Source organism: Hippoglossus hippoglossus, chromosome 21, assembly GCF_009819705.1.
Source record: "Hippoglossus hippoglossus isolate fHipHip1 chromosome 21, fHipHip1.pri, whole genome shotgun sequence".
NCBI classification, from domain to species: Eukaryota; Metazoa; Chordata; class Actinopteri; order Pleuronectiformes; family Pleuronectidae; genus Hippoglossus; species Hippoglossus hippoglossus.
This window is the reverse complement of record NC_047171.1, coordinates 12806424-12820550: the sequence shown is the minus strand read 5'-3', so window position 1 is coordinate 12820550 and position 14127 is coordinate 12806424. Positions and strand designations below refer to the sequence as shown.

General features: G+C 41.9%; 1 protein-coding gene across 6 annotated transcripts in view; it reads right to left on the bottom strand.

Moving 5' to 3' along the window:
* myo3b (myosin IIIB) overlaps nucleotides 1–12773 on the bottom strand; it is a 64132-nt gene extending 51359 nt beyond the window's left edge. For 2 of the 6 annotated variants that reach the window (XM_034574634.1, XM_034574637.1), the window contains exons 1-8: nucleotides 12574–12773; nucleotides 7629–7812; nucleotides 6310–6330; nucleotides 5492–5626; nucleotides 4178–4282; nucleotides 3835–3934; nucleotides 2472–2548; nucleotides 1634–1779 (exon numbers count right to left, since the gene is read on the bottom strand). In XM_034574634.1, coding sequence (XP_034430525.1) covers nucleotides 1634–1779; nucleotides 2472–2548; nucleotides 3835–3934; nucleotides 4178–4282; nucleotides 5492–5626; nucleotides 6310–6330; nucleotides 7629–7812; nucleotides 12574–12695 — 890 coding nt within the window. In that variant the 5' untranslated portion in view covers nucleotides 12696–12773. Of the gene's footprint in view, nucleotides 1–1633; nucleotides 1780–2471; nucleotides 2549–3834; nucleotides 3935–4177; nucleotides 4283–5491; nucleotides 5627–6309; nucleotides 6331–7628; nucleotides 7813–9787; nucleotides 9947–12573 lie in introns of those variants that run through there. The other 4 variants (XM_034574636.1, XM_034574638.1, XM_034574635.1 and 1 more) reach the window with 3 other exon arrangements.
* Between the last annotated feature and the right edge of the window lie 1354 nt (nucleotides 12774–14127).

Genomic DNA, 14127 nt, shown 5'->3' with positions numbered 1-14127 from the left:
ACAATACGAGAACATACAAGGAAAATGTATAACATTACCTGCAGCTATGGGAGTATTTTACTGTCTCAGTCTGTTTAAGAAGCAGAGGAAGGATAAGGTGGATGATACGCACAAGATTAACAACATGACAGTGAAACCTTTAGCCTGGAAACATGCAACTGTAAAATATCTGAATAATGAAAATGCTTATTTCATAAAGCATGTGCTACCCAAGGACAATACTTCAGACAAGGCTCCTCTGGTAATGGTTTGTGACGTTTTAAATAAAAAAGGAAAAAAAAGAAAATCTAGATCTAAATGTCGAACTTTGCAATCATCGAAACCTGGTGAAGATGAATCTCTTTGATTTAATCGTGAATCACTGTCGCCGCCACTAAAGACCCAAAGGTGAGATGCATTTCCATATTTAGAAAGTAATTCAGACAGGAGTCATAATTTACAGCACGTTTTTCCTGTGGTCTGGTCTGCCTCGCCGCGGTGATGAGAAAATATATTTGAGATAAACGACATGTTAACAGAATCATTTCATGGTTCAACACATTCGCCGTGATTTATACCACGTCTGCAGAGCCTTTAAAGGTCCCGATTCACACACAAGAGGGCACAATATCTATTTTGAGTGGGACAGAGATGGAGAAATGTCAGTCGGAGATATACGTCTGATTCTGTTAACATCCTAGTTATCCCCCAAAGTCAAAGACACTTACAGATCTGCAGTAATGAAACAGGATTGGACATTGACAAGGGCAAATGCATATGTCCCCTCTTATTAGGTCTGCTGATAAGGAAACATGCCTGACAGAAACCATTCATCCAGTTCCAGGCTACTTGGGGTTAGGGTTAGAATCTTTAAGCTACATTTTCTCCACACCCAAATAAAGTGACGTGTTGTTACGTGCATCCCTGAGAAAAACCCATCCCTCTGCATCCTGCTTTTAACCATCCCCTTTCCCTGTAATCATCCTGAATTCTGGTTAAATTCGGGTGCTGATGAAATACTGCACCGGCTCCCATAATTCCTGCCCCACGAGCCGTCCGCGTTCCTCCCCTGGCTTGGCAGGGAGGAGATAACATTGTGACGGGGAGGAGATGACAGCCTCATCTCAGTGTGAATGGAGCTCATCAACAATGCAAATTGCAATCAGAAGGGCATATCTCCACCTAACTGAGAGATAATTGCGCGATTGTGCTGATAACAAAAGGTCAACGGCGTGCAGCCACTAAGCTCTCAAATGATTATCAGACGTACACACCGTCTCCAGCAGGGAATATTTCTACAGATTAATCACTGCATTGATTTATAGCAATACAGCAAGACAATATGCTACTGCATTTTTGTGATGATAAATATTATAAACACTGATTATTTAGCAGATGCTTCCTTTCATGTAAGAAAAAATGGAAAATAGAAAAATGCAATGGATGAAACCACAGAGATCCAGTTAAAATTTCAAGGAAATAAAAAATAAATGTAAATTTAAAAAAAAGCTAATGTCGTTTTCCCCTTTATCACCTTTGCTGTCAAATTCAGTTTGTCATTGTCCTCCTTACTGAAAGAGATGAAACAGTATTTGTGTGTCCTTGTGTGGGCTGCCTCCAGCTGTGTGGCAGGAGCGCCCCCTGGTGGACTCACCGTGGGATCTTGAAGAGGGCTTTGACTGGATGCATCTCAGCCAGGGGGGGGTCTCCGTCTGCCAGCTCGATGGCGGTGATGCCGAGGGACCACACGTCACAGCGGGCATCATAGGAGTAATCATACTGCTGTTCGCAGGCTATGACCTGGCAACACGACACCACGGTGACCATCTGAACATTTCATCTTCACCGAGTCCCAAAATACAGGTTTTCATCAAAGCACGTTAGGAAATGTGCCAGTAAGGTGACATTAGCAGATTTTACCAAAACATTATGTCAAATACATTTGAAATAAAGCACTTCATTAACACGGCCTTAGAGAGGCTACCTGCTCATTTAAAGAAAGGCTCATAAAGCTGAATGTCTCTTCCTCTCTCCTACTGAATCTGGCAGAGTTACAGACATCTATATTTATGGACTATTTAAAACACTGAGAGGTGGGTCAGTTCACTGGGCTCTGGCATGAGCTTCTCCCTCCACAGTCGATAATTATGACAGACACTACATTTTAAAGCCGAGTTTATTCTAATTGCCCATGAGGTGTCTCTCCCCGCCGACCCAATCACCGCACCTCATTTCTGCCACAGAGTCAGCCGAGGGGCCACAGACTCCCGGCTATTAACCTTGAGGCGACCTCGAGAGCTGTGCCCATGGAGGGGAATACACAATGACACAGGGGAGAGCCACACAGAAATAACCCAGGCTCTCCTCCCTCTCTCTTTCCTCTCTTTGTATCACATGAAAACAGACTTTGTTCCATTAGGCTCCGAGACACTGTGGCTATTTCACTGCTGCATTACTAGAGAGGAGCGTGTGCGTTAAGTATAGACTCTGACCTCAGGAGCCATCCAGAACGGAGTCCCCACTGAAGTGTTCCTCCGCAGCCGTGCACTGGTCAGTTGAGCTGAAACACCTGGAAAAAAATAAGTAAAAATAACCCTAATTCAAGTCTAATAATAATCAAGATTTAGATATTTAGTATTTCTATCAATGTGAAATGACTATGAATAAAAATAGAATTTATAGCAAAGACTAAGCGTTCGAATTAATCAATAAATCCTGGCGTATAATTTACTATGGCAACCTGCCAAGCAGTAATAATAATGGGCTATAATCATTTCAAATTATGTGGGACAGATTTTTATCAGCATGGGTCCACTTCGTCTCCGCTACACAGAGGACATAAACTTGCCTGGGGGTGACTCAAAGTCATTTGCCATAACAGTTTTCTTTTAATATGCAAAGGATCAAATAATGCAATTTAAATGAGCAATAATAGCCTTGGGTCCGGGCTACAGTCCATGGAATAACTGGAACAACCACCTCACGGGTCGTATGCCTCCACCAAGCAGTTAAGAAAAATGATCCTAATCTCCCCTTCTGCTCCATATGACTCTGAATAATGGTCATATTGTTTTTTTTAGAAAACATCATGAAGTTGAACTTTGATATGTTTTCATCTGCCTTTGTTGGATTGTTAGCAGGATTGCGCAAAAACTACAGGATGAATTACTACAAAACCCGGTGGAAAGATGTGGTCAATGAAGAACTCATTCAATTTTGGTGTGGATCCAGATTAGGGGGCAAATCCAGAGTCTTTTTTCTACTTTCATAGGGATTGTGAGATTTCCGAACATTTCCATTGAATTCCCAGTAATTCATTTATGGATCTTGAAGTAAAAAAGATCAATCGTGTTTAGGGGACTGATGTTTATGAGCCATTGGCAGAGGTACGTGATCTACTGAGTGACATTCTAGATTCTAGTTCAGATCATTTTATCCTTTTAGATATTTGTCTTAAACTTTGTGAATTGTGAATTCTTGATTTATGACCAAAATCCTGCTTTGAGGTCAGAGTAACCTTTTCATTTGGTAACCAAATTCAAATCAGTTCATCCTGGAATTGAAGTGGATGTTTGTAGATGTAGTGAATTATGCTCCAGGTGTCGACCAAACTCATAAAGAGATGTAGTGCTGAGCGAAGGACTAGAATGTGTGAAGCACTTTAAACGATTAGCCCTGTGCTTGTGTTCCCGTCCCGTGCTGCTGACACTTCCCACAGATCAGTCAAATACGAAAAGATAATATCACGATGCATCTCAGAGAAAAAGATAAATCTGAGAGGCAATACTCAGGCGTTGATAAATTTGTCTCTTTCCAACAATCCATAATGTGGTTTAATTGCCATTTTCAAATTACCAAAGTCAACCAGTTTGACTCCCCCCTCGCTCGTCAGGAGGATGTTGTTCCCTTTGACGTCACGGTGGATAATCCGGTTGTTGTGCAAATGCTGGAGACCCTTTCAAACGAGAGGCCAGAAAACACAAAGTGCTCAGCATGAATCACAATCACATTCGTCATTAGTGAAAATCTGAACATGATGAATTCAAAGTTGAGTAGTGGAAGGAGCAGTTAAGGAGAAGAGACATCCATCACCACCTGCCACACTTCACACGCTGAAAATAAATCCTCAGCACGTTCTTTGCATGTTTGAATCCCACCTCCTCCCCAACATCAGCAGCTTTGCAGCGGGCCGTCTTACCAAGAGGGAGCTGTATAAGATGTATGAGATAACGGGCTCCTGCAGACGCTGGCCTCGCATGAGCAGACCTTTGATGAGTTCTGTGACGGAGCCGCCATTGCACAGCTGGGAGGGAGACAGAGGAACTCACAGTGACTCGTCCATCTTTCACAACACCCGAGATTATGATTCATAGGCAGAGCTGGCCCACACACAGACACAGACACACACAGACACAGACACACACAGACACAGACACACACACACACACACACACACACACACACACAATGCAGCATCACACTGGCAGCATGATGGCATCAACATTCTGTAGATGATTTGTCGTGGCAAACTGAGGAATACTACTTTAAAGAAAAAGGTTTAACTTAAGCTTCCGTGTTTTCTGAGTTTTAAACATTTTTGGGGTAAAAAAACAACAACTGTATTTTGATGCAAGTGAAAATAGCTAAAGGTGCGATGTGCGGTCCTGTAAAAAAGCCACAACATGACAGTCGTTCTATTCAGTTTCTCATTCAAACAAACTGCGTGTATTGTGCGTAGCCCTAATGACGCTTTGACATTTTTCTTCCTGTTTGTAAAGCAACTTTTTAAATATTTTGACACCTGGATTATTTACACCCACATACAAGCTAGCAACTAGTCGCCCCCTAACCCTAACCCATTCGTAAGCACATTGCTGGATTTACTGCTGCGTTCTTGTTGTCAAAAAGCTCAATGTGGACTCGGCTAGCTTTTGAGGTAAATGCCAATTTTATTTAGCATCACTTTTAGCAAACTGAAGAGCAGACTTTAGGTACAGACACACTTAAAGCTGAGGGAATTTAAGCTCTTAATATTAGCTAGTATCGTTAGCATCTTGTTTCCCGCATTCGTCTCCTTCTTTGTTATAAGTCATCATTCTAGCTCTACTGTACTCTGCAATGGCCGACATCTCGGCTGCTCTATCTTTATAAACAGTCTTTGAACTAAACCGATATAAGAGATGTGGCAGTTTTGAAAATACTGTAACCAGGCGCTTCTAGTGGACAAAAACTACACTGCACACCTTTAGAGAAATTATTTGACTCTTGGGGAATCGCACTGAATTTTATATTTGTCAAGAGTAAGGTTACAGCCAGCAATAATTTTAATTTAGCTTAACGCAAAGAATGGAAATGTGAAGGTGTGTATTTTCCAAAATGTCAACATACAACTTTAGCACCAAGACACATTTTAAAAATCCATCAAAATGCTTTACTGCAGTGTGCTAGGGATCCAAACGCAAGTACTCTGTGATCCAGAACCTGCAGAAAAAGACGTAATGGAGGAGCTCACCTCCAGCACCAGCCACAGCTGTCCGCCTGATAGATTGTCTGACTTGTAGAACATGCCATAAAACTTCACCACATTCGGGTGGTTGGACAGGGACCTCAAGATGTTGTATTCAGCCTCTATCTCCTCATCCACATCCTTTAGACAGCAACAGACAAAACAAGCTGAAGTGGATTGTACAATTGCAAGAGATCTAGGTAAACACATGTAAACAAACCGTTACAGTGACAACAGTAATAAGATTGAAATATTTCAGGTTGCATTCGATTTTGAAACACAGCAGAATAACGACAATTTAACGCCTAATGAAAGGGTTGTAAACTCGGTAACAGGAGAAAAGGGAGGCACTGGGTGCTAATCTATTTCTGGAAGCACTTTTCTATCAAAGTAAATCTCTGAAGGACGGAAGAGCAACAGTCAGAGAGGCAGAATTTCTCTTCCTGGATGTCTGAGTGATAATGTCAGCAGTCTAATCAGGGAGAGGGATGGAGGAGGAGGCAGCTTCATCTTCATGGGCATCAGGGGAGCATCCTGGTGGATATCACTGCCAGGATGGAGATTGTTCCATTCACACAACCACAGGCCCCTCCAGAGACAGAGTGTCACCAGCACAATGCGGTGCAAATGCAAAGTCTACAGCGTCCTTATCACGCAGACAAACGAGTGGAGGATACGGCCACTCGGAAAAGAGCTACACTTTCTGGTGAGGGTGTGTTGGACTTAACATGACAGGAAATAAATGAAAAAGGGGAGACATTGATGTATTTCACGGAAGCAAGAACAACTGCATCAAGATGGAGAGAAGGGAAAAAGTAACTTACTCTGTTTGTATGGCTCGCATGCTGAGACAAGTTACATAGTTATAAAGAAAAACACAGAGATTTTAGTCTTTGCCTCTTTCGGGCTTCTGTCACAATATTATGAGTTTTTGTAGTCATGAAATAAAAGTGTCAGAATAAAGGCTTGTGGGCATTCTTTCCTTCTCCAATACTGATAACAGCAACTTACAGAGAGGAGCAATACACACACATGTCACATCAATGAATAATCTAATTCATCCACACTGTCAACTGCACATCAAGCTTTACATTAAAGTATATTTTAAACTGATACAGGGACATTTGGCGTTTGTTAAGTTCGTCGATCCACAGGAAGTAGTGTATGGATCCTGATGTAAACAATCAAAAACCTGTATGGTGTTTGATTATTAGACTACTTAGAGCTACACATATATGTAAAGGACTATTTGGAGGTATGTGCCTTACTCTGTGCTTTTTTTTGGCGAATACACAAATGACTAAATTGTCTTTCCCAAATTCATAATTGTGAGAAAACCCCATGCAGATCTAGTTAATTTTACACTTGAAGTCACGTTGCAGTTAGAAGCAACTTCTGCTGGACAACAAGGAAACCACAGCATTAAAGCAACCCTATGTCACGTTTACTGAGCCACAGCGCCCTCTGCAGCCACATATGGTGATTAACTCTGTGGGCTGTGGGTCTGAGCGATTATGATATTATTGTTTTCATGGAGAGAAAAACAAATCTATCGATGTGTTCACTGAACTGAAACGCAACTCAACGGTGGATATTACCCATGATTCCCAGCTCCTTGAACCAGAAGAGCTGCTGCTCTAACAAATGCACCAAACTCTGTTTAGAACTTTTAACTGATCTGCAGTTCAGCATTACTTTTGAGTCTGGCATTTTAAGCTGCGACTATCAGTCAGTTACACCCTTCTCACAAGAAATCGTACCCACTCACTACACATAGAGTAGGAACTGACATTCGAAGTGAGGAGTGGGAATGAGAGGGGAAAACATTCCTCCTATTCCAAGACTGTGAACCATAAAAAAAATATTTTAAAGCGGCTGTTTTTAGGTTAAAAGGTTGCATAATGTTGCTTTAAGTTACTGTGTGATTGAGTTACTGGATGCTCTGATACATTATATTAAATGCAAAGTACTACTTTAGACTATTACATTAAATACTACATTGCTGCTGCTTCTATATCATCAGCATGTGTCAGCACCTTTAGGGATAGTTCAAACAGTTTAAGGTTATTATTCTGTCGAACAAGGCATACAAATCGCTGCATAAAACTTTCCCCAACGTAAATAAAGCTTTTATACGACTCACATTGATTGGGTCCAGAACTTTCACTGCTGCCTCACTTCCATCCTTCTTGTTGGTGACTCTGTAGACTTTGCCATATGTTCCTTTACCGATGGTCTCCACGATGTCCCAGTTACCCGACGGGTCGCCCAGGTTCTCCAGGCCAATCATGCTGGAACTGTAGGGGTACAGGCCGTACAGCGACCTCCTGGAACATCAACACAATCTAAAATCAACAGTGACAATTTCAAATCTCAAACCAGGACAACAGTAATTACTTGTGAATATAAGGTATGTAAAGCCCTTTCAAATTCCTAACACTTTGTCCTACAAAAATGAACCACACAGGCTCACCTCAAGACAGAGAAACACATACTGTTATACCCACAGAGAGGCAGGTAATTAAAATGTATGAACAGTGGGCAGCCCACAGTGCACACGGGTACATTTGCTCCCAAAAGGCCTCCTCGTTTAGCTCAGTGAAGCGACTACATCTGCCAAGGGAGACACTTAACAGGTTTAAAGCAGGACAAATCAAAGCAGAGACAAAGCTGTAGGTGGAGAGAACAAGACTCTACTTACACGACCAATGTTCTTTTCTTCTGACTCATTGGGGTTGAGAAAAAAACTCGACTAAGGACTCTCCAGTGACCATTATACAACAACACCTGTAGCAACAGCAAGGGCTTCCTCCGAGAGGACGGGCAACAAGTGGCATATTCACAGCAACACTGAATTAGCCCTCTCCACGGGGACCTTGTCACTGCCCGCTAAGAAGTGCAATCTCCTAGAGATCAATTGGATTGGTCGGAGATTACCTTGACAAGTGCCATCCTGAATGAGCGGTGAACCGGTGCCACACCTCCACACAAACACTTTTGAATAATGATTATTACGTAAAGGTGTTTTATAAAATGTCTTCGGCACTTGACGTGGTTATAAAGACCGATGATCGACCGCGATGGAAGAGGCCGACATCGATCATCAGGCAAGTGATGTTTTCCTGCGCCCGCATACAACATGGGAGACTAACGATGCAAAGCATTGAGTGTCGAAGCAGCTGAAGCCCACTAGCATGATGGATGAGGAGATGATGTTGCCATGTTGGGGCGACACGCATCCTATTTTTGGAAAATGACACGAATCCCAGATAAACGTGATGGAGGGTAATGTTTGTGTGCGATCACACGACTGTGCCGCTTGTCATAAACATGTTATGCATCACAGAGGTTGTGTGACCCTGAGGAGGGGAAGGAGAAGTCGTTTTTCGAGCAGCAGATTGATGTAAAAGCCGCTGAATGATGTCTAACCCTCAGGAGATGCAAGCACAGATTCATGAATTGTTGTGCACGCAGGTTGACATTAGATGGATTTACCCCTGTTCCTGGGAGGCGTTCAAACGTGCAGCGCAGAGATACAACAGATATCCTTCACTGTGTCCTTCAAGAAGCAGCCTGTGACAGCACGAGCCAAACATCTCTTATAATTATACATTTTCATATCACACATTTAAAGTCTCTTTTTGTCTTCAGTCTAATAATCCATCTTTGACTCTTCTGAAGTTAATCGTCCATCTCAAACCGACCATGAATAATGCATCGCAGCTGCCTTATTAATCAACACGGTCCAAACCTGTTTACCTGCCATTTATAACTGTCGCTCTGTTTGGTAACATGCACAGTGCGTTCAACACATCACCGGTCACCTGTTGCCAAGGCACCTTCACCAACTTTTCAAACAGATGGATCATATTCCTCTCCGGCAGAACCACGTACCTCCGATAGAATGTTTGACTGCAACTTTTAAATACAGGTTTAAGTCACATGTGCAGGCAGAAGTGACACATGGTTAAATGCACAACATATTTTACTGGCTTTTGTCTATTATTGTACAACTATCTCATTCTGCAAGAGCTTTCAAAGTACAAACCAAGTGTAACATCAGATTGAACATCACCAAAGGATTTGATTTAATAATAGAATCTATTGTTCAACCATCAACCATCAAATGCACAAAAAATACTGCATATACTTAAAAGCACAAGGTCGCTATAGCAACTGTTTTATGGCAGCCTGTGTACAAATATCTAATGAGCTCACTCACTCATTTCCATCTATTTAATATTCGAATTCGAGTTCAAAGATCAATAGAGCTCAGATCATAAAGCCACAAGTCAAACTTACCTGTTTCTGTGAAAGTGTTTGTTTCTCTCCTGCTCACCGACGTGCACCGGACTAATTCACGCCAATCTATAGGGATTAATAATTCACCGGTAATCTGCCACCTGATCCCCGGCACTGTTCAATATTCAAGTGGCAGATGTAGCTACTCATAATGGCCTGCTGATATGAAGCATCTCGGGTTGCACGCAGGTTACCAGGAAGTTCCCCGAGAGTTGCTAGGTCACGTGATTGCTGCCCCGTCCCCCCCTCTGAACACAGTGTTCTTCACACGTTCGGCTGTCGCTAATTGAGAAAACAACTTCTGACATCTTGGTCTCCTGAACGTCAGTGACAATAACGTAATGAGCATCTCTGCAGCTGCTGCTGTGGTTGGAATGTTGTGGCAAAAGGATTCAAGTGAGCTGAGCACAACGGGTCTATAAAGTCATGTGTATGTCCAGAAGTGTGCAGGAAGCACATACCTGCATCTACATAAAAGAGCTTACACGCTGAGTGACAAGAAATCACTCCACCGAAGAACCAAAAACACTGGATGTTTCTTTTGAAAAAGTCCCAAGGACCTAATATAGCAAGGACAATAGTCACATCAGCTGGAAAGAGCTAGAAGACAAAAACAGCAAATGCATTTTTGAAGAACAAGGTTTATGTCAGATCTTCTTATTTGCTGAACAGATTTCCTCCTCCAGACCAAGAAGCATTTAAGCAAATGTTTAAAAACTGTAGATATATGTAACCTGCAGGGTCACAGATAGAAATGCATGGGCGTGGGACAGTGTGGACTACAAACCTCACCGTATTGCTGAATTGTGAAGCTTTTCTAGTCTTGATGATCACTCAAAGCGCTTTACAGTACACTTTTTCCATTCACACATTCATACAGTGAATCTATGTGCAGCACTTTATCTATCACGCGTTATTCACACACTGCTGCTACAGACGTAAGGGGCAATTTGGTCGTGCTCAAGGAGACTGGGATTCGAACTGCCGAGTTTTCGGTTAGTGGACGACCCGCTTCCTTGTGAGACACAGCCACCCAAATTTATATTTGTATATATTTACATTCAGCCGTATAGGTTTCCATATTTCTGTCAAATGTGGGTTCTTGTGTATGCATAGTAGAGAGAGGCTATAGTATATGAGCATAGACATTGACTGAGTATAAAGATGGACAACACGTCTCCACTTCCTACCGCTATCTGTCATGTCCACCATGTAAAATGTCAAACCTATGGTGCAGACATACAGAGGAAGTTTCGGCAGAATGTTAAATAAATACAGAACTCTAACTTTCCCTGAATAGTCGACGTGCTGTTCAAGATGGAGGACACACAAGCAGTGGGTTAGAACAGGACACCAGGGTTCCTCGATGGCAGCGCTCAGGTTTCCCTTTGTTTACCATCGTCTGTCAGCGCCTGAAAAAGATCGACTGGATCTGCAGTTCAAAATGCTGTTCTCTCCTATGTGGCCCTGTCAAGTAGTTTAAAAAAAAAAATCCAACATCAGTAAAGTAAACATACACATGGCTGTAAACTGTGTAAATCCTGGGATATGTGTGTGTCTATCTGTCGCTTTGGGGTTAAGCTCGAGCTAAACGATGCTCCGAGGTTCGGACGCGGCACAGGGACCAGACGGGGTCTTTCACACCAGGAAACAACGCAAAGTAAAAGTGAGTAATCTAATTTTCTGCTTCCATCAAACTCGCACAATCCCACCCTCTCTGGTAAAGCCCTTCGGGAACTTGGTAAACCCTTTGGTAAGTCTGCGGAGAGAGGGGCGGAAAAAAAAACTCTCATGTATAATCCCTTTTAAGGGGATATGAGGAGGCTTTGCAGTAAACCTCCAGTAGCCACGAGTCAGGCCTAAAGCCCTGTGCCCTTGTTGTCACCCTGGATGACCAAAGTCTCACACGTCCAGACACCAACACATCTTTCTAACGTTAAGGCCTTTAAATCATAGCTGTGCACCCACAACGTTTTTAACCAAATCTAACTCAAACTGAATCAACCCGATGAACAAAGAGACAACACTATGATCAGTGTAATGAGTCTGCACACCTTAACCACAGGACTTAAAGTAATCATAGCTGTTTCCATAACGACTGTGATGTGAAGCAGTGCAATGCTCCTGCTTGTGCACAACATGGTTAAATCTAACATGTTATAAATAAAGGTTTGAGATAATTCATTGCATGTGGGTTTTTGTCATTTTTATTCAGGATCATTTAACATGTTTCTGCACAAAGTGCACATTTTTGTATTAAGACAAATTGAAACAGTAGACAAAACCAAACCAAAGCTTAATAACATCAGAGCTTGACCCTCACTCATATTTTCCATAATTCTACAAGCTCATGAAAACACATCTTATAAAGTATATATGACAGGATCTATAAAAATGCTTGTGTAGATGAATTGGTGAAACTGTAGCCTGCTACTTTAATTTTCCAACATCAAATAAAGTACTTGCCATCCACTCCCAGACAAAAACGACATCCTATTGGAGCTCTTGCAGAACTATGAGGTACAACATGAAGTCTATTTTAACCTTGTAATAAAACCTGTTACATAAATGCTCACCTATTGAACCTCTGAGGTCTGTCAGTGCTAATGATGATGCAATTATGTGATTTGCACTCTTTACACCTCTGTAAACTCCAATGAAAAGATTAACACCACCATAGGAAGGAGCCTATTTTCTAAAATATAAAATAATTAGAATAAAAGACACCTACATCTACACCTGATGTGACCTTGAAGGTGTGTTAGTGTGTGTATTGTGAGTCCTACCTTGACATAGCTGCCCCCGTGTTTCCATCTCTAAAATCTGCAAAAGATGGGAAAGTGTGTGAGACCTCAGCTGATCCCTGCACACTCCTGTGTCCATCTTTAGATGAGTCAACATATCCCATCACCGGAGACAGTTTTACACTGGACTCACTGCTCTGACCTAAACCAACAGTTCTCTACGTGCAACTTACCCATGTCCACAGAAACATCTCCGAACTGATTTCCCTGTTTACTCAGAGCAGGACTTTAATAATTCACAGACACCCGAGCCTGTTTGTTCAGCAGGACCGGAAGCTGTGATCTCACCTGCATCGCCTCATACACACACACAGAGGTTTGTTCCAGTTTCTGCTCCGGCTCCAGATACTGACCTGGATCTGGAGGAAGTGAGGACACGTCCAGTGAAGCTCTCCCCAGCCCCGTCTGCAGCACCAGCTTCTCTCTGCAGCAAACCCGTCCCACAGTCCCGGTGATTTTACCCAGAGAAAATTCCTCTGCAGCTCCATAGTACTGACTGTTTTCTCTTTGTCTAACAGGCAGAAAACCAGAGGCTTTGTGCGGCCTCCCGTCACTAACCCGGGGGCCTCCCTTGTTTATGAAATTTCAACCCAGTTACCCTGGAAGAAAAAAGCTCAGTCACATGGTAACTGAAGGCCAACACACACACTATCTGGAATAACTTGAACTGCACAGAAGACTTTTAGGGCCAGGCATATGGAAAGAAATTAGAGGAGCAAGATTTTTTTTCTTTCATTTTTCATTTCGAGAATGTTGACAAATGTGTTTTTTTTATTTCGAATATAAAGTTCAAACGTCGAGAAAACAGCTGAAATGTCAAGAACAATGTCCAAATTGTATTTGAAATACAAAATGCTTGTGTAGATGAATTGATAAAACTGTAGCCTGCTTCAGAATCAGTTTTAGGAAGAAAGAAATACTAGCACAAATACAGAGTGAGGTCATCAGTGTTGGCACATTATTACATTGTGCCAATAAAAGTTTGCCTAGATGGGGAAAACAGACAAACTTGAAAAGCGCTGGCAGCTGTCTGTTGGCCCATTTCAAAATCTATTCCCAAAATGCAAAAAATATATGATTCATTTTGACTTTGTTTTCAACATTGACATTTTTGCTCAACATTCCGAGTTAATTCATAAAATACTAAAATATATTTCCCTTTGTAAAAAGAAAAAAACTGTACTTGTGCGCTCAGCTGGCAGCATTTTAAAAACATGTACAAACTGTTTTCAGGTACAGTCACATTACACGGTCACAGGATGTGCTCTGGAAGTTGTCTCTCTTAAGATTTGAGCTTGAATGAGCCAAGTCCCTCGCTCAACACAGTTTGAGGTGGATGTCTGTATCTTAAACAGACACATGTGCCCAATACAGCCAATATAGTGATTGAAGACAGGAGAAAAAAATCCTTATATTAAGTAATATTTTAGCTTAATGGAGCCAAATCAATGTTTTGAAATCATATGTCCTGTTGTCCTTCAACATTTATACCTGCTACAAGTGACTCTTAATGAGTATTATACTTATTAATATTAC